The 25,248-nt window shown below is 51.0% G+C and overlaps 1 protein-coding gene across 1 annotated transcript; it reads left to right on the top strand.

Moving 5' to 3' along the window:
* The first annotated feature begins 6,584 nt into the window (after positions 1-6,584).
* On the top strand, positions 6,585-18,563 carry LOC146751824 (uncharacterized). Its single transcript, XM_085533580.1, has 9 exons — positions 6,585-7,045; positions 8,638-8,844; positions 9,963-10,169; positions 10,880-11,365; positions 12,029-12,203; positions 16,032-16,141; positions 17,295-17,408; positions 17,492-17,641; positions 18,435-18,563. The coding sequence occupies exons 1-9, from the start codon at positions 6,968-6,970 to the stop codon at positions 18,543-18,545; spliced, it is 1,638 nt and encodes a 545-aa protein (XP_085389706.1). The 5' UTR covers positions 6,585-6,967; the 3' UTR covers positions 18,546-18,563.
* Positions 18,564-25,248: the final 6,685 nt, after the last annotated feature.

A 25,248-nucleotide genomic window follows, 5' to 3' on the forward strand; every position in this document is an offset into this window, starting at 1 on the left:
TCCTTCTCCTGTAGGTGAAGATGGGGCAGAGATGGAGGTCAGGGTCTGCTGCACAGCAGGGGGATCATGCAGGACTCGGGAGCCCAGCAGCACAACAGTGCTGGAAGGAGCCCTGTCCTCAAGGAGACCCCATTGAATGGGGAGACCCCATTGTTGGATGGGGAGACCCCTGTTGGATGGGGTGAGGGTGCTGTGTGTTCTGCCCCTTACCAGCTGTGCCTCCACCAGCTCCGGCAGCACAGCCCCAGGCTCACACTCCACCTCCAGCTCCATCTGATGCTGTTGCCTGTGTTGAACAAGGCTTGGTTGGAGTCTATCACCACGGGGGGCTCCCCAGCACTGTGTGCCCACCCCCCAGGGCTGGGATGGGGCTGCTCTGCCACACCGTGCAGTAACCAGAGCCCTATCTCCAGCAGCACTGCAGTCCCATTGCTGCCCCAGGTGTGTCAGAGACCCCCGTGTGCAGGCGTGGGGTGCAGGGTCCCATGGGTGGGTCCCACTCACCAGGCACCCTCCAGCTCCAGCTCCTCACGCTCCTCTCGCAGGCGCTGTTTCTCCCTGCGCAGCACCTGGAAGACAAAAACATGAGCTCCAGGTCCACAACATGGGGGTGGGCAGCCCCCCACCCCTTCCCTCAACCCACCACACTACCTCGATCTCCTCTGTCTCAGCCTTCAGCTGCTCTTCCAGCTGGGCAATGAGCTGCTTCTCCTGCAAGACAAAGCGTGTACCACCAGGGGTGGCTGCGTTGGGTCCCATTCGGCCATGGGGGACGGGGGGGCTCATCTGGGGCTGATGTGACCTCCCCCCTTAATATGGGGGCCTGGGGGGCGGTTAAAGGTGAGTTAATGGGGTTTAATGGGGTTTACTAGGGATTAACAGGGATTTATTAGGGATCAATAGCAGTTAATAGGGATTAATAGGGATTAATAGGGGTTAATAGGGGTTTAATAGGGATTATTAGGGGTGTAATGGGAATTTATTAGAGATTAATAGGGATTAATAGGGGTTTAATAGTAATTTATTAGGAATTAATGGGGGTTTAATGGGGTTTAATGGAGGTTAATGTGGGTTTAATGGGAATTAATAGGGGTTATTAAGGGTTATTAGTGGGTTAATAGGGGATTAATGGGGCTTAATACGGGTTTAATAGGGATTTATTAGGGATTAATAGGGATTAATAGGCGTCAATAGGGGTTATAAGTGAGTTAACATGGGATTAATAGGGGTTAATGGGGTTTTAATGGAGATTAATAAGGATTTATTAGAGATTAATAGGGATTAATAGGGGTTTAATGGGGATTAATAGAAAATTAATAGGGAATAATAGGGATTAATAGGGAATTAATAGAGGTTAATGGGGATTAATAGAGATTTATTAGGGATTAATAGGGATTAATAGGGGATTAATAGGTTGTAATGGGGATTAATAGGGATTTATTTGGGATTAATAGGGGATTTATTGGAGATTAATGAGGTTTAATGTGGGTATAAGGGGGTTTATTAGGGATTTAATAGGAATTAATAGGGATTAATAGGGGTTTAATGTGGATTAATAGGGATTTATTAGTAATTTAATAGGATTATTAGAGGATTAATAGAGGATTAATAGGGATCAATAGGGGATTAATAGGGGTTTAATGGGGATTAATAGGAATTAAACGGAATTAATAGGGGTGTAATGTGGATTAATAGGGATTTATTAGTAATTTAATAGGATTATTAGAGGATTAATAGAGGATTAATAGGGATTAATAGGGGATTAATAGGGATTAATAAGGTTTAATAGGGGTTTAATGTGGATTAATAGGAGTTAATAGGGATTAATAGGGTTTCTTAGGGGGTTAATGGGGATCGATGGGGGTTAATGGGGGTTAATGGACGTTAATGGGGTTTAATGGGAGTTTAATGGGGTTTAATGGGGGTTAATGGGATTTAATGGGGTTAATGGGGTTAATGAGGTTAATAGGGTTTAATGGGGGTTAATGGGGTTTAATGAGGGTTTAATGGGGTTTAATGGGGGATTAATGGGGATTATAAGGGATTAATAGGGTTTATTAGGGGATTAATATGGATTAATATGGATTAATAGAATTAATAGGGATTAATAGGGATTATTAGGGCTAATAATTATTAGAGCTATTAATTATTAGGGCTATTAATTAATTAATTATTAGGGCTAATAATGCCATTATTAGGGCTATTAATACCATTATGAGGACTATTAATTAATTATGAGGGCTATTAATTAATTTTTAGGGCTATTAATGCCATTATTAGGGCTATTAATTATTAGGGCTATTAATGCCATTATTAGGGCTATTAATTATTCAGTCTATTAATTAATTATTCCGGCTATTGATTAGGATGATTAATTAATTATTAATTGATTATTAATTATTAGGCTAATTAACCCTAATTAACTCCATCTTTTCTCTTTCCAGGTCCATATCGACGACGGAGCGACTTCCGCCCCCCCCTAATTAGTTAATTGATGATTAATTAATTAATGACCTGCCATTAATTAATTAATCCATTAATCGAGGCCTCATTACCACTTAATAACAGGGACCAGGAAAGGGGGCGGGGCTATGCAAATCAGGCCAATGGCTCATGAATATATAATCATATGCTAATAAGGTCTCACTGTTAGCTGATTTGGCGTGGTGGGGTTTGACAAAGTCACGCCCCCTTCATTTGCATAATTAATTAATGCACACGCGTTAACAAAGCTGGTGCCCGATTGGTCGGCGTCTTCGTTCCGATGGGGTTAATATGGGGGGGGCGGGTTAATTAAGGCATTAATTAAGAGGTTAATTAAGGGGTTAATTATGGGGTTAACGAGGGTCGATGTGTGGCCGGGGGTGGGGGGGAGGGGGGAGATGATGGATGCGGTTGGATGAGAATAAAGATGGCGGAAGAGCGACAGGGTCTGGTGTTATTGCGGGGGGTATGGGGTATATGGGGGGGATGGAGCCTATAAGACCCTATAGACCCCATAGGACCCCATAAAAATCAATAGGACCCCATAAGAATCACATAGGACTCCACAGAACTCATAAGTCCCTATAAGACCCCATAGGACCCCATAGACTCCATAGGACCCCACAGACCCCATAAGACCCTATAAGACCCCATAGGAACCAATAGGACCCCACAAGACCCCATAGGAATCAATAGGACCCCATAGAACCCCATAGAAACCAATAGGACCCCATAAGACCCCATAGAACCCCATAGGAACCAATACGACCCCATAGAATCCCATAGGAACCAATAGGACCCTATAAGACCCCATGATACCCCATAGAACCCATAAGTCCCTAAAAGACCCCATAAGACCCCATAGAGACCCCATAGGACCCCATAGAACCTCATAAGTCCCCATAGAACCCCATAGGACCCTAAAAGACCCCATAGGAATGAATAGGACCCCATAAACCCCATAGAAACCATAAGTCCCTACAAGACCCCATAGGACCCCATAGGAAACAATAGGACCCCATAAGACCCCATAGGAATCAATAGGACCCCATAGAACCCAATAAGATCCCGTAGAACCCCATAAGACCCCATAAGTCCCTATAATACCCCATAGGACCCCATAGGATCCATAGGACCCCACAGACCCCATAAGACCCTATAAGACCCCATAGGAACAAATAGGACCCCATAAGACCCCATAGGAATCAATAGGACCCCATTAGAAGCCATAAGACCCCATAAGAACCAGTAAGACCTCATAAGACCCCATAGAAACCAATAGGACTCCATAGGAATCAAAAAGACCCTATAAGACTCCATTGACCCCATAAGACCCCATAAGATCCCATAGGACCCCAAAGGAATCAATAGGACCCCATAAGACACCAGAGACCCCATAGGAACCAATAGGACCCCATAGAACCCAATAGAACTCCATAAGACCCCATAGGACTCCATAAACCCCATAGAAATCAATAGGATAATTAGAAACCATAAGACCCCATAAGAACCAATAGGACCTCATAAGACCCCATAAGACCCCATAGAAACCCATAGGATCCCATAAGACCCCATAGGAATCAATAGGACCCCATAGAACCCCATAAGAGACCCCATAAGACCCCATAGGACCCCATAAGACCCCATAGGAACCAATAGGACCCCATAGAACCCCATAAGAGACCCCATAAGACCCCATAGAACCCATAGGAATCCGTAGAACCCCATAGAACCCTATAAGACCCAATAGGAACCAATAAGACCCCATAGGACACCATAGGATTCAAGAGGATCCCATAGAACCCAATAGAACCCAATAGAACCCCATAGGAACCAATAGGACCCCATAAGACCCCAACAGAACCCAATGGGATCCCATTAAACCCAATAGGATGCCATAAGACCCCATAGGACTCCATAGACCCCATAGGACCCCATAGGAATCAATAGGACCCCCAAAAACCCCATAAACCCCATAGGACCCCATAGAACCCCATAAGATCCCATAGGACCCCATAAGACCCCATAAGACACCATAGAACCCCATAGAACTCCATAAGACCCCATAGGACCCCATAGGAATGAATAGAACCCTATTAGACCCCATAAGACCCCATAGAACCCCATAAGATCCCATAGAACCTCATAAGTCCCCATACAACCCCATAGGACCCTATAAGACCCCATAGGAATGAATAGGACCCTATAAGACCCCATAGAACCCTATTAGACCCCATAATACCCCATAGGACCCCATATAAACCCCATAGGACCCCATAGGACCCCATAAGACCCCATAGGACCCCATTAGACCCCATAAACCCCATATGACCCCATAGGACCCCATAGACCCCATAGAGACCCCATAGGACCCCATAGGACCCCATAGGAACCAATAGGATCCTATAAGACCCCATAAGACCCCATAGACCCCATAAACCCCATAAGACCCCATAGAACCCCATAAGGGGAAGGAAGGAGCCCCAAATTCCCCTTATTAACCAATCAAACGAAGCTTTTCCTGGTCTTTCAACCAATCAGATCTCTCCTCCAGCCCTCATTTGCATACGGCTGAGGCAATAGTTACACAGCACTAACGGCTTCATCCTATAGGAGGATATAGGGTGAGACTATGGGGTCTATGGGGTCTTATAGGGTTTTATGGGGTGTATGGGGTCTTATGGGGTCTTATGGGGTCTCTATGGGGTCTATGGGGTCTTATTGGGGCTTATGGGGTCATATGGGGTCCTATAGGGTCTTATGGGATTCTATGGGGTCTTATGGGGTCCTATGGGGTCTTATAGGGTCCTATGGGGTCCTATGGGGTCTTATGGGGTCCTATGGGGTCTTATAGGGTCCTATGGGGTCCTATGGGGTTCTATGGGGTCTTATGGGGTCTTATGGGGTCTTATGGAGTTCTATGGGGTCCTATTGCTTCCTATTGATTCCTATGGGGTCTTATGGGGTCTTATGGAGTTCTATGGGGTCCTATTGCTTCCTATTGATTCCTATGGGGTCATATTGTTTCCTATGGGGTCTTATGGGGTCCTATGGGGTCCTATGGGGTCTTATGGGGTCTCTATGGGATCTTATGGGGTCCTATGGGGTCTCTATGGTGTCCTATGGGGTCCTATGGAGTCTTATGGTGTCTATGGGGTCTCATTGGTTCCTATGAGATCCTATAGATTCCTATTGGTTCCTATGGGGTCTTATGGGGTCTCTATGGGGTCCTATGGGGTCTTATGGGGTCTCTATGGGGTCTTATGGGGTCTCTATGGGGACTTATGGGGTTCTATGGGGTCTCTATGGGGTCTTATGGGGTCTTATGGGGTCCTATGGGATCCTATGGTGTTTCATGGGGTCTATGGGGTCTTATGGGGTCCTATGGGGTCTCTATGAAGTCCTATGGGGTCTTATGGGGTCTCTATGGGGTCCTATGGGGTCTCTATGGGGTCTTATGGGGTCTATGGGGTTCTATGGGGTCTTATGGTGCCTATGGGGTCTCATTGGTTCCTATGAGATCCTATAGATTCCAATTGGTTCCTATGGGGTCTTATAGGGTCTCTATGGGGTCCTATGGGGTCTTATGGGGTCTTATGGGGTCTCTATGGGGTCTTATGGGGTCTATAGGGTCTTATGGGGTCTTATGGGGTCCTATGGGTTCTATGGGGTCATATGGGATTCTATGGGGTTCTATGGGATTCTATGGGGTCTTATGAGGTCCTATGGGGTCAATGGGGTTTATGGGGTCTCTATGGGGACTTATGGGGTCCTATGGGGTTCTATGTGGTCTATGGGGTCTAATGGGGTCCTATGGGGTCTTATGGGGTCTTACAGGGTCTTATACGGGTCTATGGGGTCTTATGGGGTCTTATGGGGTCCTATTGCTTCCTATTGATTCCTATGGGGTCATATTGCTTCCTATGGGGTCCTATGGGGTCTTATGAGGTCCTATGGGGTCTTATGGGGTCTTATGGGGTCTATGGGTCTTATGGGGCCTTATGGGGTCTTATGGGGTCCTATGGGGTCTTAAGGGGTCTTATTGCTTCCTATAGGGTCTAATGGGGTCCTATGGGGTGTTATGGGCTCTCAATGGGGTCTTATGGAGTCGTATTGGTTCCTATGGGGTCCTATGTGGTCTCTATGGGGTCTTATGGGGTCTTATGGTGTCCTATAGGGTCCTATGGGGTCCTATTAATTCCTATGGGGTCCTATTGTTTCCTATGGGGTCTTACGTGGTCCTCCAAGGCCATAGAGTTGGAGGGCCAGGGGGGATAGGAGGCTCCTCCAGGATCATAGAGTTGTAGGCTGAGGGGATATTAAGTCCTCCAAGGCCATAAAGTTGAATGGGAAGGGGGGATAGGAGCCTCCTCCAAGCCCCATAGCTTAACTAGGCCTCTAACACCCCCATTCAGCCCTTAATTAACCCAATTAAACCCTTAATTAACCCAATTAAGCCCTAATTAACCTCATTAGAGCTAAGATGGACAATGAAGCCTTCAAGATGGGACCCGAGGAACCCGTCGGGTCCCGGAAGAGAAAAGATGGACACCATAAAGAGGTAAGGATTGGGGTGAGGCCTAGTGAGGCCTAGTGAGGCCTAGTGACAACTCTATAGAGTTCCTATGGGGTCTTATGGGGTCTCTATGGGGACTTATGGGGTCCTATGGGGTCTATGGGGTCTCTATGGAATCTCCCCATAGAGACCCCATAGAACCTCTATGGGGTTCTATGGGGTCATATGGGGTTTATGGGGTCTAATAGGGTTTTATGGGGTCCTATGGAGTTCTATAGGGTCTTATGGGGTCCTATGGGGTTCTATAGGGTCTTATGGGGTCTCTATGGGGTCAATGGGGTCCTATGGGATCTTATGGGGTTCTATGGGGTCCTAGTGGGTTCTATGGGGTCTTATGGTTTCTAAAGGGGTCCTATTGATTCCTATTGGGTCTTATGGGGTCTCTATGGGGTCTCTATGGGGTCCTATTGATTCCTATGGGGTTCTATGGGGTCTCATTAGATACTAAGGGGTCTTATGGGTTCCTATGGGGTCCTATGGGGTCTTATGGGGTCTCTATGGGGTCTTATGGGGTCTACAGGGTCCTATGGGGTTCTATGGGGTCCTATGGGGTCTTATGGGGTCTATTGGGTCCTATGGGGTCTCCATGGGGTCCTATGGGGTCCTATGGGTTCTTATGGGGTCTTATGGGATCCTATGGGGTCTTATGGGGTCCTATGGGGTCTTATAGGGACTTATGGGTTCTATGAGGTCATATGGGTTTCTATGGGGTCTTACTAGTGAGACCTAGTAAGGCCTAGTGAGTCCTAGCGAGGCCTACCTAGGCCTACCTAGGCCTGTCATGGCCAACCTTGGCTTGGATTGGATTGGATTGGCCTAGCACGGCCATCTTGGGCCTAACTTGGCCTACCTTGGCCTGAATTGGATTGGATTGGATTGGATTGGATTGGATTGGATTGGATTGGCCTAGCACAGCCATCTTGGGCCTACCTTGGCCTGAATTGGATTGGATTGGATTGGATTGGATTGGCCTAGCACGGCCATCTTGGGCCTAACTTGGCCTACCTTGGCCTGAATTGGATTGGATTGGATTGGATTGGATTGGATTGGCCTAGCACGGCCATCTTGGGCCTAACTTGGCCTACCTTGGCCTGGATTGGATTGGATTGGCCTAGCACGGCCATCTTGGGCCTACCTTGGCCTACCTAGGCCTGGATTGGATTGGATTGGATTGGCCTAGCACGGCCATCTTGGGCCTATCATGGCCTATCATGGCCTACCTAGGCCTGGATTGGCCTGGATTGAATTGGATTGGATTGGATTGGATTGGATTGGATTGGATTGGATTGGATTGGATTGGATTGGCCTAGCACGGCCATCTTGGGCCTAGCATGGCCTACCTTGGCCTAGCTTGGCCTAACTAGGCCTAACTCGGCCTAACTAGGCCTAGCATGGCCTACCTTTGCTTACCTTGGCCTAACTAGGCCTAACTAGGCCTAGCATGGCCTACCTTGGCCTAGCAAGGCCTAACTAGGCCTAACTAGGCCCAATTAGGCCTAACTAGGCCTAACTTGGCCCACTTTGGCCCAGTTCGGCCTATGTAACCCCCCCTTTCTCCCCTCCCCCCCATATCCAAGATGGCGCCCGAGTGGGGCAGGAGATCCCTATGGAAGCTGTTCGGCCTCTGCCTGTTGGCCGGCTCCATTACGACCGCCGTGGGGCTGGGAAGCTTGAGCGTCATCTATAGGAAGGCGATTAACGAGCTGCGTGTAAACGAGGTGGTTAATGAGGTGGAGGGGGACGAAGGACGGCTCTGGTTCGTGTATAGGATGGGGATGTCGGAGGTAAGTGGATGGGGGGGATATGGGGTGGGGGGAGGAAGTGGGGGGGAAATAAGGGGGGAAGAGGAAGTAGGGGGGATATAGGGGGGAGATAGGGGGGGAAGAGGAAGTGGGGAGGATATAGGGGGGAAACAAGGGGGGGAAGAGGAAGTAGGAGGGGATATAGGGGGGAAATAAGGGGGGAAGAGGAAGTGGAGGGATATAGGGGGGAAATAAGGGGGGAAGAGGAAATAGGGGGGGATATAGGGGGGAAATAAGGGGGGAAGAGGAAGTAGGGGGGATACAGGGGGGAAATAAGGGGGGAAAAGGAAGTGGGGGGGATACAGGGAGGAAATAAGGGGGGAAGAGGAAGTAGGGGGGATATAGGGGGGAAATAAGGGGGGAAGAGGAAGTGGGGGAATATAGGGGGGAGAGGAAGTGGGGGAGGAAGGGAGGAGGAAGTGGAAGTGGTAAGGAGGAAGAGGAAGGGAGGGAGGAAAAGGAAGTGGGAGGGAAAGGGGAAGAGGAAGTGGGGAGGAAGAGGAAGGGAATGGGAAGAGGGAGGGGAATAAGAGGGGGAAGGGAAGAAGGAAGAGGAAGAGGAAGAGGAAGGAAAAGACAAAGTGGGAGGGAAAAGGAAGTGGGGGGGGGGAAGTGGGGAGTAAGTGGGGAAGAAGTGGGAGGGGAGAGGAGAGGAAGTAAGAGGGGGAAGGGAGGAAGGGGAGGGGAAGAGGAAGTGGGGGGGGTATAGAGGGGAGAGGAAATGGAAGGGGAAGAGGAAGCGGGAGGGGAGAGGAAATGGTCTTATGGGCTTATGGGGTCCTACAGGGTCCTATGGGGTCTTATGGGGTCTTACGGTGTGCTATGGTGTCCTATTGGTTCCTATGGGGTCCTATGGGGTCTTATGGCATGCTATGGTGTCTTCTGGGGTCTTATGGGATTCTATGGGGTCCTAAGGAGTCTTATGGGGTCCTATTGCTTCCTATTGATTCCTATGGGGTTTATGGGGTCCTATGGGGTCTTATGGGGTCCTATGGGGCTTATGGGGTCCTATAGGGTCCTATGGGGTACCTTCTTCCTTTCCTATGGGAAGGGGAAGGGGAGGGGGAAGAGGAAAAGGAATAAGCCCATTTGCTTTCCAGCCACAACGCTACCCCGGAGGTGAAATCCAATGGGCGACGTACCGGCTGGATCCCAAGCGTTATCCGGATCGAGAAGCTCGCGTCTTCGCTCAAAGCCTCCACGAGCATCAAGCCAAAATGAGCCTGGCTTTAATCAGGATCAAACCTGGAGCGCTCCGGGTCCCCCACTGGCATTTTAATGCCAACGTCCATGGCTACGTGGTGCAGGTAGGCCACAGCCTTTGGTTTTGCTTCCACTTCCTCTTTCTCTCTTCCACCTTTAAGAATATACATCCTTTTCCTCTATGGCTTCATTTAACCCTTATTCCCCTACCTTGTAATCCATTTACCTCGCGGGTCTACCCTAAAACCCTATAGGATTTGGCCATGTTATATAGGAGCGGCCCATGTTAATTGGGGGTAGCCTTTGGTTTTACTTCCACTTCCTCTTTCTCTTTTCCACCTTTAATCCTATACTTCCTCTTCATCCTTGGCCTCATCCAACCCTTATTCCCCCATATTATAATCCCCTTACCTCGCGGGTCTACCCTAAAATCCTATAGAATTTGGCCATGTTATATATAGGGGCGGCCCATGTTAATTGGGGGTGGCCTTTGGTTTTACTTCCACTTCCTCTTTCTCTCTTCCACCTTTAATCCTATACTTCTTCCACCTTGGCTTCATCCAGTCCTTCCTCCCCCACCTTATAACCCTTTACCTCATGGGTCTACCCTAAAATCCTATAGGATTTACCCTATATTCTATAGGGCACAACATGGATCTTGCTTTTCGTCCCACTTCCTCTTTCTCTCTTCCGCTTTTGAGCCTACACTTTCGATTCCTCTTTCTCCTTATCCATCCCTTCTTTCCCCACCTTATAACCCCTTTACCTCGCGGGTCTACTCTAAATCTAATAGGATTTCCCCTATAATCTATAGGGCACGGCCTGGATCGGCATCGTCACCCCAACCAACGTCACCACCTACCGAGCCGAAGTCGGCCAGGTCCTTTTCTTCCCCCGGAACGTTCTTCATTGGATCCAAAACACGGAGGACAGGGGGGAAGGAAATAAAAGCCGGACCCCAAAAGAACTCGTCCTCGTTCTCTTTTATGGGACCCACGAGGAGCTGAAGACGTTGGAGGTGGATGAGGCTGTTAATGGGACCCCGAATGAGGTCTTAATTGAGGCTTTACAGGTATGGGGGGGGGGGTGGAAAATGGGGGGTTTGGGGGTTTTTTGGAAGGTCCTAGAAGGGATTGAAGGGATTGAGGTGAAAGAGGGGACCCGGCCGGTTAAAATGGTGGTGGTTGCGTCTCTCTATCACGTTCCTTTGAGGAGATATAGGGTTTTATATGGGATGGTTGGGTGTTTCTATGAGGTTCCATTGAGGAGGTATAGGGTTTTATATGGGATTTGGGTCCTGGAAGGTTAATAATGGGGATTTGGGGTTGTCCCATTGGGTTCTATGGGGGATTTGGGTCCTGGAAGGGGGATAAGAAGGAACTTGGGTCCTGGAAGGTTAATAATGGGGATTTTGGGTCTTCCCATTGGATTCTATGGGGGAGATATAGGGTTTTATATGGGATTTGGGTCCTGGAAGGTTAATAATGGGGATTTGGGGTCGTCCCATTGGGTTCTATGGGGGATTTGGGTTCTGGAAGGGGAATAAGAAGGAACTTGGGTCCTGGAAGGTTAAAATGGAGGTGGTTGGGTGTTTCTATGGGGTTCTGTTGAGGAGATATAGGGTTTTATATGGGATTTGGATCCTGGAAGGGGAAAAGGGAGGTAATAGGGTCGTCCCATTGGGTTCTATGGGGTTTTGGGTCCTGGAAGGGTAAAAGTTGGTAATAGGGTCTTCCCATTGGGTTCTATGGGGCATTTGGGTCCTGGAAGGGTAAAAGGGAAGTAATAGGGTCATCCCATTGGGTTCTATGGGGGATTTGGGTCCTGGAAGGGTAAAAGGGAAGTAATAGGGTCTTCCCATTGGGTTCTATGGGGTTTTGGGTCCTGAAAGAGGAAAAGGGAGGTAATAGGGTCGTCCCATTGGGTTCTATGGGGGATTTGGGTCCTGGAAGGTTAATAACAGGGTTTTTTTGGGTCCTGGCAGCTTCGTAGCGTTCAGGATTGGATTGGAAGCTTCCAGAAGGTCCCGATCCTACAAAGCTTGAACCACCCCATTAATTTAAGTCAATTAGTGCGGGATGTTAATTACACCCAGGCGGATAACGAGCAAATATGGCGGTATTTATATGACCTCAAAGGTAAGGACCTCATAGACCCCATAGGACCCCATAAGACCCCATAAGACCCAATAGACCCCATTAGACCCCATAAGACCCCATAAGACCCCATAAGACCCAATAGACCCTATAAGACCCCATAAGACCCCATAGACCCCATAAGACCACATAGACCCCATAGACCCCATAAGACCCCATAAGACCCCATAGATTCCATTAGACCCCATAAGACCCCGTAGACCCCATAAGACCCCATAAGACCCAACAGACCCCATAAGACCCCATAAGACCCCATCGACCCCATAGACCCCATAAGACCCCATAGAACCCATTAGACCCCATAAGACCCCATCGACCCCATAGACCCCATAACACCCCATAGACCCCATAAGACCCCATAAGACCCCACAGACCCCATAAGACCCCATAAGACCCCATAAGACCCCATAAGACCCCATAGACCCCATAAGACCCCATAGACCCCATAGACCCCATAAGACCCCATAGACCCCATAGACCCCATAGACCCCATAAGACCCCATAGAACCCATTAGACCCCATAAGACCCCATAGACCCCATAAGACCCCATAGACCCCATAAGACCCCATAGAACCCATAAGACCCCATAAGACCCCATAGACCCCATAAGACCCCATAGACCCCATTATTACCCTTCCAGGACCTTAAAGACCCAATAAGACCCCATAGACCCCATTAAACCCCATTATTCCCCTTCCAGGACCTTAAAGACCCCATAAGAGCCATAGACCCCATTATTACCCTTCCAGGATCTTAATAACCCCATAAGACCCCATTATTCCCCTTCCAGGACCTTAAAGACCCCATAAGACCCCATAGATCCCATTACTCCTCTTCCAGAACCTTCTCAACCCCATAAGACCCCATAAGACCCCATAGACCCCATTACTCCCCTTCCAGGACCTTAAAGACCCCATAAGACCCCATTAGATCCCATTACACCCCATTAGACCCCATTATTCCCCTTCCAGGACCTTCTCAACCCCATAAGACCCCATAGACCCCATAAGACCACATAGACCCCATTATTCCCCTTTTAGGACCTTCTCAACCCCATAAGACCCCATAGACCACATAAGACCCCTTAGACCCCATTAGATCCCATTAGACCCATTATTCCCCTTCCAGGACCTTAAAGACCCCATAAGACCCCATAGATCCCATTGTTCCCCTTCCAGAACCTTCTCAACCCCATAAGACCCCATAAGACCCCATAAGACCCCATAGACCCCATTATTCCCCTTCCAGGACCTTATAGACCCCATAAGACCCCATAGACCCCATTAGACCCCATTATTCCCCTTCCAGGACCCATAAGACCCCATAAGACCCCATTAGACCCCATTATCACCCTTCCAGGACCTTAATAGACCTCATAAGACCCCATTAGACCTCATTAGATCCCATTAGACCCCATTAGACCCCATTATTCCCCTTCCAGGACGTTAATAGACTCCATAAGACCCCATTAGACCCCATTAGATCCCATTAGACCCCATTATTCCCCTTCCAGGACCTTCTCAACCCCATAAGACCCCATAGACCCCATAAGACCACATAGACCCCATTATTCCCCTTCTAGGACCTTCTCAACCCCATAAGACCCCATAGACCCCATAAGACCTCATTGACCCCCATTATTCCCCTTCTAGGACCTTATAGACCCCATAAGACCCATAGACCCCATAGACCCCATTAAACCCCATTATTCCCCTTCCAGGACCTTAATAGACCCCATAAGACCCCATAGACCCCATTATTACCCTTCCAGGATCTTAATAACCCCATAAGACCCCATTATTCCCCTTCCAGGACCTTAAAGACCCCATAAGACCCCATAGATCCCATTACTCCTCTTCCAGAACCTTCTCAACCCCATAAGACCCCATAAGACCCCATAGACCCCATTACTCCCCTTCCAGGACCTTAAAGACCCCATAAGACCCCATTAGATCCCATTACACCCCATTAGACCCCATTATTCCCCTTCCAGGACCTTCTCAACCCCATAAGACCCCATAGACCCCATAAGACCACATAGACCCCATTATTCCCCTTTTAGGACCTTCTCAACCCCACAAGACCCCATAGACCACATAAGACCCCTTAGACCCCATTAGATCCCATTAGACCCATTATTCCCCTTCCAGGACCTTAAAGACCCCATAAGACCCCATAGATCCCATTGTTCCCCTTCCAGAACCTTCTCAACCCCATAAGACCCCATAAGACCCCATAGACCCCATTACTCCCCTTCCAGGACCTTAAAGACCCCATAAGACCCCATTAGATCCCATTAGACCCCATTATTCCCCTTCCAGGACCCATAAGACCCCATAAGACCCCATTAGACCCCATTATTACCCTTCCAGGACCTTAATAGACCTCATAAGACCCCATTAGACCTCATTAGATCCCATTAGACCCCATTAGACCCCATTATTCCCCTTCCAGGACGTTAATAGACTCCATAAGACCCCATTAGACCCCATTAGATCCCATTAGACCCCATTATTCCCCTTCCAGGACCTTCTCAACCCCATAAGACCCCATAGACCCCAGAAGACCACATAGACCCCATTATTCCCCTTCTAGGACCTTCTCAACCCCATAAGACCCCATAGACCCCATAAGACCCCATTGACCCCCATTATTCCCCTTCTAGGACCTTATAGACCCCATAAGACCCATAGACCCCATAGACCCCATTATTCCCCTTCCAGGACCTTAATAGACCCCATAAGACCCCATAGACCCCATTAGATCCCATTAGACCCAATTATTCCCCTTCCAGGACCTTCTCAACCCCATAAGACCCCATAGACCCCATAAGACCCCATTAGACCCCATTATTCCCCTTTCAGGACCTTAATAGACCCCATATGACCCCATAGACCCCATTAGATCCCATTAGACCCCATAAGACCCCATTAACTATTGGAATAGATGGGTTGCCAAATAGTGATCTATTCGAAGACATAGGGGCTCAATAGGGAACCGTCGGGGTTGCCAAATAGCGAGCAATTGGAAGCTATAGGAGCCATTGGAATATATAGCTGACAAATAGTGATCCGTCGGGATAGATAGGTGCCAAATTGTGATCCATTAAGGTTAATGACCCCCATTAACCCCCATTATTACCCTTCCAGGATCTTAAAGACCCCATAAGACCCCATAATTACCCTTCCAGGACCTTAATAACCCCCATTAACCCCCATTTTACCCTTCCAGGACCTTAATAGACCCCATAAGACCCCATTGACCCGATTATTACCCTTCCAGGACCTTAATAGACCCCATAAGACCCCATAGGACCCCATAGGACCCTATAAGATCCTATAGACCCCATAAGACCCCATAGACCCCATTATTACCCTTCCAGGACCTTAAAGACCCCATAAGACCCCATAGACCCCATTAGACCCCATTGACCCCCTTTATCTCCCTTTTAGGACCTTAATAGACCCCATAAGACCCCATAGACCCCATTATTCCCCTTCCAGTACCTTAATAACCCCATAAGACCCCATTATTACCCTTCCAGGACCTTAATAGAGCCCGTAAGACCCCATAGACCCCATAAGACCCCATTAAACCCCACTATTACCCTTCCAGGACATTAAAGACCCCATAGAACCCCATTATTACCCTTCCAGGACCTTAATAGATCCCATAAGACCCCATAGACGCCATAAGACCCCATTAGACCCCATTCTTCCCCTTCCAGGACCTAAATACCCCCGTATAATCCCATATTCCCCTTCCAGGACCTTTCCTTTAACCTTCCAGGACCTTTCTATCCCTTTTAGGTTCCCCTCCGGCACCATTTAATGGCGGAGTTTTCCATTGGGCTCCGTATCGACCTGCCAGGACCTGGATGGAACCAATGAATCTCATTTACATCCAGTCGCTCCTTCAGGTAACGCCTTTAAGCTGCCAGGACCTTGGAGGGGTCGGTTGCCAAATAGTGTGCCATTACATTACATAGGAAACCGGTGTTGCCAAATAAGGAGCCATTGGCATACATAGGAGCCCATCGTTGCCAAATAGTGAGCCGTTAAAAGACATAGGAAACCATACTTGCCAAATAGTGATCCATTAGATTACATAGGAAACCAGAGTTGCCAAATAGTGAGCCATTAAGTTACATTGGAAAGCGTAGTTGCCAAATAGTGATCCATTGGATTACATAGAGCCCCATAGCTGCCAAATAGTCATCCTTAGACCTCAATAGAGCCCCATAGACCCCCATAGAGCCCCATAGAACCCCATAGAACCCCATAGAGCCCCATAACCCCCCATAGGACCCCATAGAGTCCCATAGCCACCGCATAGGACCCTATAGACCCCCATAGAGCCCCATAGGGATCCATGAGACCCCATAGACCCCCCATAGGACCCCCATAGAGCCCCATAGCTGCCAAATAGTGACCCATGGAGCCCCGTAGGACCCCATAGACCCCCATAGCCACCCCATAGGACCCTATAGAGCCCCATAGGACCCCATAACCCTCCACTGGACCCCATAGAGCCCCATAGCTGCCAAATACACACCCATTAGACCCCATAGAGCCCCATAGGACCCCATAGAGTCCCATAGAACCCCATAACCCCCCATAGAACCCTATAGAACCGTCATAGGATCCCATAGGGCCCCATACCTGCCAAATACAGACCCATTAGACCCCATAGAGCCCCATAGGACCCCATAGAGCCCCATAGACCCCATAACCCCCCATAGAACCCCATAGAGCCCCATAGCTGTCAAATAGTGATCCATTAGCCCCCATAGCTGCCAAATAGTGATCCATTAGACCCCATAGGACCCCTACGACCCCCATAGACCCCCCATAGGACCCCCATAGAGCCCCATAGAGCCCCATAGAACCCCATAGAGCTCCATAGCTGCCAAATAGTGATCCATTGACTCCTATAGAGCCCCATAGGACCCCATAGCCACCCCATAGATTCCCATAGAGCCCCATAGACCCCCATAGGACCCCATAGACCCCCCATAGACCCCCATATAAACCTATATAACCCTATGTGATCCTATATATAACCCATTGCAGCACCCCGATCCTCTCACCATAGCCACCCTAAGGATCTTCCCTAACGAACTTGGCCAACCCCATTATCATCTTAACGCTAACGAGCTGGCTTATGTCCTCCAAGGCTGTGGCAAGGTAAGGCCCTATATTGTATATAGGGGATATAGGGGGGTGGGATGCAAATGAGGCTTAATGAGATCATGAATATGCAAACGCAGGCCGGCCTGGTGTTGGAGAATGGGGAGAGCCTGAGCTTCGAGGTGGAAGTGGGGGACGTCCTATTCTTCCCTATGGGGAGCCAGCATTACTTGAAGAGCGGGTGCCCCGAAGGGATCCTATTGGTGCTGGGTTATAGCACCGGGAATATGGTGGGTCTATGGGGTCTATATGGGGTTCTATGGGGGGCTATGGGGTCTATAGGGGTCTATGGGGCTCTGTGGGGCTCTACGGGGGGCTATGGGGTCTATATGGGGTCCTATTGGATCCAATTGGGTCCTATGGGGTTCTATGGGGTCCTATGGGGGCTCTATGGGGTTCTATGGGGTCCTATTGTGTTCTATGGGGCTCTATGGAGCCTTATGGGGTCTATAGGGGTCTATGGGGGTCTGTGGGGCTCTATGGGGGGTCTATAGGGGTCTATGGGTCACTATTTGGCAGCTATGGTGTCTATGGGGGTCTATGGGGGTCTATGGGTCTCTATGGGGCTCTATGGGGTCTATATGGGGCTCTGTGGGGCTCTATGGGGTCCTATGGGGGTCTGTGGGGGTTTATGGGGTGTCTATGGGGCTCTATGGCGTTCTATGGGGGTCTATGGGGCCCTATGGGGTTCTATGGTGTTCTATGGAGCTCTATGGGGGTCTTTTGGGGTCTGTGGGGCTCTATGGGGGGTCTATAGGGGTCTATGGGTCTCTATGGGGGTCTATGGGGGGCTATAGGGCTCTATGGTGTGCTATGGGGTCTCTATGGGGTTTATGGGGGCTCTATGGGGCTCTATGTGGTAACTATTTGGCATCCCTGGCCCTCCATTCATTCGAATGGATCCCTATTTGGCACCTATGGGCCTCCATTCATTCCTATGGGCCTCCATTCATTCCTATGGAAGTCTGTTTGGCAGCTCAGAGCCTCCATTCATTTTAATGGCTCACTATTTGGCACCTATAGGAACTCCAAACCCAGCGCCTCAATCGCTACTTCCGGTCTCTCCCGGCCGCCATCTTGGCTCGCCTCTTCAGTACGGATCTAGAAAAGACCCGGATGTTGCTCCGGGATTAATTAAAGCTCATTAATTAACGCTTGTAACTCATTAAACAGATGGCAACGCATTGATTGTATTGAGACGGTCCTCCAGGGCTATAGAATTGGACGGGGTAGAAGAGACTTCCGGGTTTAGAGAGGCATAAAGGGACTTCCGGGTTCCGAACGCTTCCGAACGGCTCCGAAGGTTTCCGAAGCCCGAAGAAACCCGGAAGTCGAGCGGAGCGGCTCCGAACTTGACCCGAGCGGCTCCGAGCGCATCCGAGTGCACCCGAGTGGTTCCTAAGTCGACCCGAGCGCTTCCGAAAGGTTCCGAACGGTTCCGAAGACTGAAGAAACACTAAAGTCGATCGTAGCGACCCCGAATTGCTCCGAACTGGACCCGAGTGTTTCCGAGCGTCTCCGAAGTCGACCGGAGCGCTTCCGAACGGTTCCGAACAGTTCCGAAAGGGTCCGAAGCCCGAAGAGACACGGAAATTGCTCGTAGCGATCCCGAATGGCTCCGAAGTGGACCCGAAGGGCTCCGAGCGTTTCCGAGCTCCTCCGAAGTGAACCCGAGAGCTTCCGAAAGGATCCGAATGGTTCCGAAGCCTGAAGAAACCCGGAAGTCGCTCGTAGCGACCCCGAACGGCTCCGAACGGCTCCGAACTGGACCTGAAAGTTTTATGAATGTTTCCGAAGTTGACCCGAGCGCTTCCGAACGGAACCGAAGCCGGAAAAACCCGGAAATCGCTCGAAGCGATCCCGAAATGGACCCGAGCGTTTCCGAAAGGTTCCGAACAACTCCGAACCCGACCAGAAGCCGCCTGTAGCAACCCGGAAGTCAACCGGAAGTCGCTGGGAGTGGTTCCGAACCCGACCCGAGCGGTTCCGAATAATTCCGAAAGTGAAATCGAAGGAACCCGGAAGTAAACCGAAAGTCGCTCCGAAAAGACCCGAGCACTTCCGAACGGAGACGAAGTGGATCTCGGAGCAAGCCGAAAGTAAACCGGAAGTCGCTTCAGAACGACCCGAGCGCTTCCGAATACTTCCGAAGAGAGCCGAACCGGACCGGAAGTCGCCAGACCAACCCGGAAGTAAGCCGGCATACCCTTCAGAAGGCTCCTCCAGCAGCCGAACCGGCTCCGAACAGCAGCCGAACTTCGTCTTTTTTCGGCTCTTTTCGGCTCTTTTCAGTTCCGGTACCGGGGATGGAGAAACAAGGGCGGGTGGATTGTCCGGCGTTACCGCCCGGGTGGAAGAAGGAAGAAGTCCACGCCTCACTTTGGCCTCAAGACTACTAAGCTGCAAGGCCTCTTGGCCAGGCTCTCGGCCTCCCTCCAGGCTGTTTTACCTTAAGGCCTCTAAGCCTCCTGGGCAACCTCTAAGCCTTTAGGCCTCCCCCTATGCCTCTAGGACAGCTTGCAGGCATCTATGCCTCCAGGTGTGTTCTCCATTACAGCTCTAAGCCTTCCTTTGTGCCATAAATGCTCATGGACTCGTGGTCTCTTTTTTGGCCTCCCTCTGTGCATCAGGCCCTCAAAACCTCAGTGCTTCCAGTCCAGCCCTTTAGTACCACAGTTCATGGCACTGTGGGATGGCCTGAGTGGCCAACTCACACTCTTGGCCACCCTCCATCTCCCGTGGCTCCCACACCAACCCCACAGCACCACCCACACTAAGCCCTGTCCCACAAATGCAGCTGCTGCCGCTCAACAATTCTTATTGGCTGAAAGCAGGAGAGTTGAGAGATCCAAAGGGGTTGTGAGATCAGAGGTTGGGGCTGGAAGGCAGAGCATCTGCAGCTTTCGTTCCTCACTGAGTCCTTTCTATTGGGAAAGGAGATGGAGGGAGGTGAGAAGATGGAGGGCAGGGATGTGGGGTAGGAACCCACCTTGATGCTGATGTCACGGCTCCGTGCCTGCAGCTTGTTACCTGGGACTCAGCCGTGTCAGCACGTTCCTCTGCCTCATCCAGCATGTGCTGTGCCCTGGGGAACTTGGCCAAGTTGGCCTGCTTGTCCTGTGGCTTAGCCCCGGTCCCCACCCCGGTCCCCCCCCCAAACACCCACCCAACTCAGCCCCGCAGCTCCTCCCTCCCCCCAACCAGCCTCGAGGCGGGCAGAAAGTTATCGACATCTCTTCATTGAATGATCAATCCCTAATTAAAACCCTCTGGTAGACATCAGAGTTTAGGGGTTTTTAGGGTTTATTAGGGTTTTTTATGGTTTTTAGGTTTTTTTAGGGGTTTTTAGGGTTTATTAGGGGTTTTTAGGTGTTTTTAGGGGTTGCCGTGGATTTCCAATCGGTACACGCAGGTGTATTCCGCGTTCCCCCAGTTGCTGCGTACATCCATTTTAATCCTTTTGTAGGACTGAAGGGGCTTCTCCTGCCAATGCAAAGAGGAAAGGCTTTGTTATGGGCCGGAGGGGGATCAGTGCCCCATAGTGCCCCATAGCTCCCACTGTTCTCCACATAGATGCCAAAGCATCCCATAGATCTCATAGTACCCCATAGCTCCCACTGTTCGCCCCACAGATATGGGTAAAACTAATACACAGTCAATGATTTCCTGGAATTCTGATCCATATTCAATAGTTGTTTAGCATGCAGACCCCTCTCTTGTTATCACCCATCTTATCAGTGTGGGAATCAAATGTTGTTTGTGCCTTTAGAACAAGAGAAGAATCTTTTCTTTCAAGGTCTCAGTATATAAGTGAAGTAGTTTGTTGTTACTTCAAGGTCTCAGTATACAAGTGAAGCAGTTTTTAGTTATTTCAAGGCCTCAGTATATAAGTGAAGCAGTAGCAGAGGAGAGGCTTTGTTATGGGCATGGGAAGAGCCCCGGCACAACAAGTGCTTCCAAAGGCTTGCAAAAGGGACCCCACGGGAGTCGGCCATGTTGGAGAGCAGAGGGTGGGCAGGAAAGCTCTTTCTTCCCATGACTTGCAGGCAGCCCAGCCTCCCCCCTTGCACTTGCCATACCTGAACGTGGAAGGTCTGCGCAATATCTCTGTCCACGTCATAAACATACAGTCCCAGGAGTTTCCCTTTCGTCCTCATCCACTCCCTCAAAGACAAGAGATGATGGCGGTCACACTTAGGCAGGCCGTGCCATAAAGAACACACTGAGGCCAAAGTTGGGAGCCCTTCCAACCCTCCCTGTGCTCTGGTAGGATTGGAGCACAACGGAGGGCGAACCTGAGTCAGGGCACGTGGAGCAATTGCTCCCAGCTGCTCGGCCACAAAGAGCAGCAGAGGCCTTTGGAGACATGGAACCAGCCGAGGGATTCGGTGCCCTCAGGCAGGATGCTGTGCTCTGCAGCAGCCCACCACTGAAATTTGGGACCTCCCAACAGTATGGGGTCGTATGGGGCTCTGTTGGGTGTCTACCGTGTGGCTCTATGGTGCTCTATGAGCTCTTGTGTGGCTCTATGGGGTCTTACAGGGCTCTATGTGGCAGTTATGGGGCTCTGTTGGGTGTCTGTAGGGCCCTTATGGGGCCCTGTTGGGTGTCTGTGGGGCACCATGAGGCTCTTTGGTTCTCTATGAGCTTCTTGTGCAGCTCTAGGGGGTCTTATGGAGCATTATGGGGCTCTATGGGGTGTCTGTGGGGGCTCTATAGGGCTCTTTGGGGGTCTATGGGGTCTTATGTTGTGGTTATGGTGTTCTGTTGGTTGTCTCTGGGGCTCTATAGGGGTTCAATGGGCTCTTATGGGGCTCTATGGCAAAGCTTTTTCCTCGGGGGCCTCCAGAAGCAGCAGCAGGCAGAGACTTACCAAGATGGCAAAGTCTCGGGGGCACTGCTGACACCCCCAGAGGGAGACACCGCCTTGGAGACGTGCCACAGGGCCACAGGCTGTGGGCCAGATGTTCTCCGGCAGCTGGATGACAACATGGCCCTGCGAACTTTGGAATGCCCAGCAGTTTCCAACAGAAATATCAGGCTGAAATGAGAGATGCGTCCATCAGCGGTGAGGCAAAGAGTCGCGAGAGCTGGATGCTGGGCAAGGAGCACAGAATTTGTCTTCTGTGTGGGCTGCCGTGCTCCCCGTAATGGAATGCTACTCAAGGGACAGGAGGGGAATATGCAAAGGTTTGGACAACAGCTCTGGAGTCAACCGCCTTTCTCTGCTTGCACAGAGCCGGCGGGGCAGCCCTCCCCAGCATCTGTCAGCCCAGCACCCTCCCAACGCTGGTGTCAGTGATGTGGGGAAGAGTGTGGGCTGAGCAGAGCAGCTGAGCCAAAGGAAATGGATGTGCAGCCAGAATGGGGTGAGGGAGAATGGGGGGGAAGGGTTGGGGGTAGGAAAGACTGGGGGAAGGATGGGGGGTAGGATGGAGGGAGGAATGGGGAGGATGGGGGGGAAGGATGGTGGAAGAAAGGGGGGAGAAGGATGGGGGGGAGAAGGATGGAAGGAAGGTTGGGGGGGGGGAAAGGATGGGGAGGGGGAAAGGATGGAGGGGGACAGATCGGGGGAAGGAAGGGCTGGGGGATGGAGGGGGAGCCCTTATGGGGCTCTGTGGGGTGTCTGCGGGGGGAGGGGGGCGAAAGCAAGGAGGGGAAGCCCACAGTCAGCACTTCTCCTGCCATACCTGCAAGAGGGTCTCAGGGGACTTCGCGGAGGAAAAGAGGGGAGAAAGCCGGCCTTTCCCACCGTAACTCTTGGTTGTCCTCTCCGCATCAACAGTGGCACCTGAAATAAAGATGGACAGACGTGCACTGGGACAGCCCAGAGACAAGCTGAAGGAGTGAATGCTCATTCCCCAAAGCTCTTGGCGGGGCTCTGGGGTGCAGAATCCCTCCTGCTGTGTATGGGAACTGCTGAGTCTGATGCGCTGATTGAGCACCTGGGGAAATGAGCCGGTCAGCCCTGGGAGCAGAGTTGAAGGGTTTTTAAATTCTCAGAGATCGGGGCTTTAGACGGGATGTGAGGAGGAAATTCTTGACCCCCAGTGGGCGGTGAGGCCCTGCAATGTGCTGCCCAGAGGAGCCATGGATGCCCCATTCCCGGAGGCGTTGGAGACCAGGTTGGATGGGGCCCTGAGCACCTTGATGCAAAGGGTGGCAGTCCTGTCAGTGGCAGGGAGTTGGACTGGGATGGTCTTAAGGTCCCTTCAGACCTCAGCCATCCTAAAGCTCTATGAGATAAGTGTGACAGGAAGCAGAGCTGGGCAGGTTTTGGGGAGTGCCAGGCGCAAAGCTGAGGGTAGTGAAGCTGTCTACATACCCAGGGATTTCAGAGCCCAGTTGGGCATCCAGTAGCTGTTTTCCACAACTCCCTCAATTGCATGCCGTGTCAACAGCAGAATTTCCTGGCAACAAACGGGGAATGGAGAGACAGCAGTGAGCACAAAGACAGGAGATGGGTATGAGCAGGGAGTGCTACCCAAGAGCTAAGGGAAGGCACCCTGTCTTTCCAGAAATCTGGCAAGACCTTCCAGAAGGTGTGCCCTGATGAGCCACTGCACTCCAGAGACACAGCAAAGATCGACGTCTGGCAACAGACAAGGAATGGAGAGACAGCAGTGAGCACAAAGACAGGAGGGGGAAATGAAAGGGGAAGCGAGGGAGAGCCTTCTAGCCCCACATGCCCCTATAACCCACTCTATAGCCCCATACATTCCCTATAACACTGTATCCCACTACAATCCTCCTACTGCCCACCCACAGTCCCTTAGAGACACATATCCTCCTATAATCCACCCAGAGCACTCTACACCCCCCCCTTTAGAACCTTACAACTCCCCCACAGCCCTACAGAGCACCCCAGCCCCCTAGAGCTCCATGATCCCCTGGAGCCCCCCACAGCCCAGCATCAGCCCTCTAGCCCCTCCACAGTCATCTATATTCTCCCCAGAGCCCCCGCTGTCCCATATAGCCCTAGACCACATCAAAAGTCCCAGACAACTCTCTAGAACCCCATACCCCCTCCTATGGCCACTAGGAAGCTCCCCATAGCCCCACATACACCTACATCTACCCCTGCACTCCCCCTAGCACCTTACAGCCCCATATCCTCCTACAAACCCCGCACAGCCCTATAGCCCTCTACAGCCCAAACAGTGCTCCCTAGAGCCCCACAGCTCTCCCGATAACCCCCTCACACCTTTCTACACTCCCACTTCACCTACCTACATCCCCATATCCCCCTACAGCCACCGGCAGACCCCACATTCCCCTCACAGCCACCCATTTCCTCCTATCCCTCGGGATCCCCACACAGCCCACTACAACCCCATCTCCCCCACTGTTCACCCCTACATCCATCCCACTGCCCCCCACAGCCCCACATTACCCTAGGCCCTCCCTACAGCCCCATAGGACCTACAGCCCCCCCACGGCCACACATTACCCCACAGCCCCCTCAACTCCCCCATCCCCCCCACTCCTCCCCCACTGCCCCCTACACCCACAGCCCACCTCAGCTTCCTCTCCCCGGCCCCGGCCCGGCCCCGTTCTCCCGCACACCTCCGGCGCCGCCGTCCTCAGCACCGCTCCCGTCGTGCCGCGGTTCCGTCTCGGTGCTGCCCGGACAGCTCCGGCGCGCAGCGGCTGCAGCGGCGCTGCCGTGCGGGGCGGCCCGGGCTGCGGCAGCGGCTTCAGCCGAACGAAGGGAGAGCCGGGAGGCCCCGAGACACAAGATGGCGGCCGCTCCCGCGCGCGGAGCCTCAGCCAATCGGAGCCGGCGGCGCTGCCGCTGACCAATGAGACGGCGACACGCGTCGGCGGCGCAGCCGCT

This window comes from Coturnix japonica, unplaced genomic scaffold, assembly GCF_054131305.1.
Source record: "Coturnix japonica strain WE unplaced genomic scaffold, WE-NBRP24 Scf061, whole genome shotgun sequence".
Classification (NCBI taxonomy): Eukaryota; Metazoa; Chordata; class Aves; order Galliformes; family Phasianidae; genus Coturnix; species Coturnix japonica.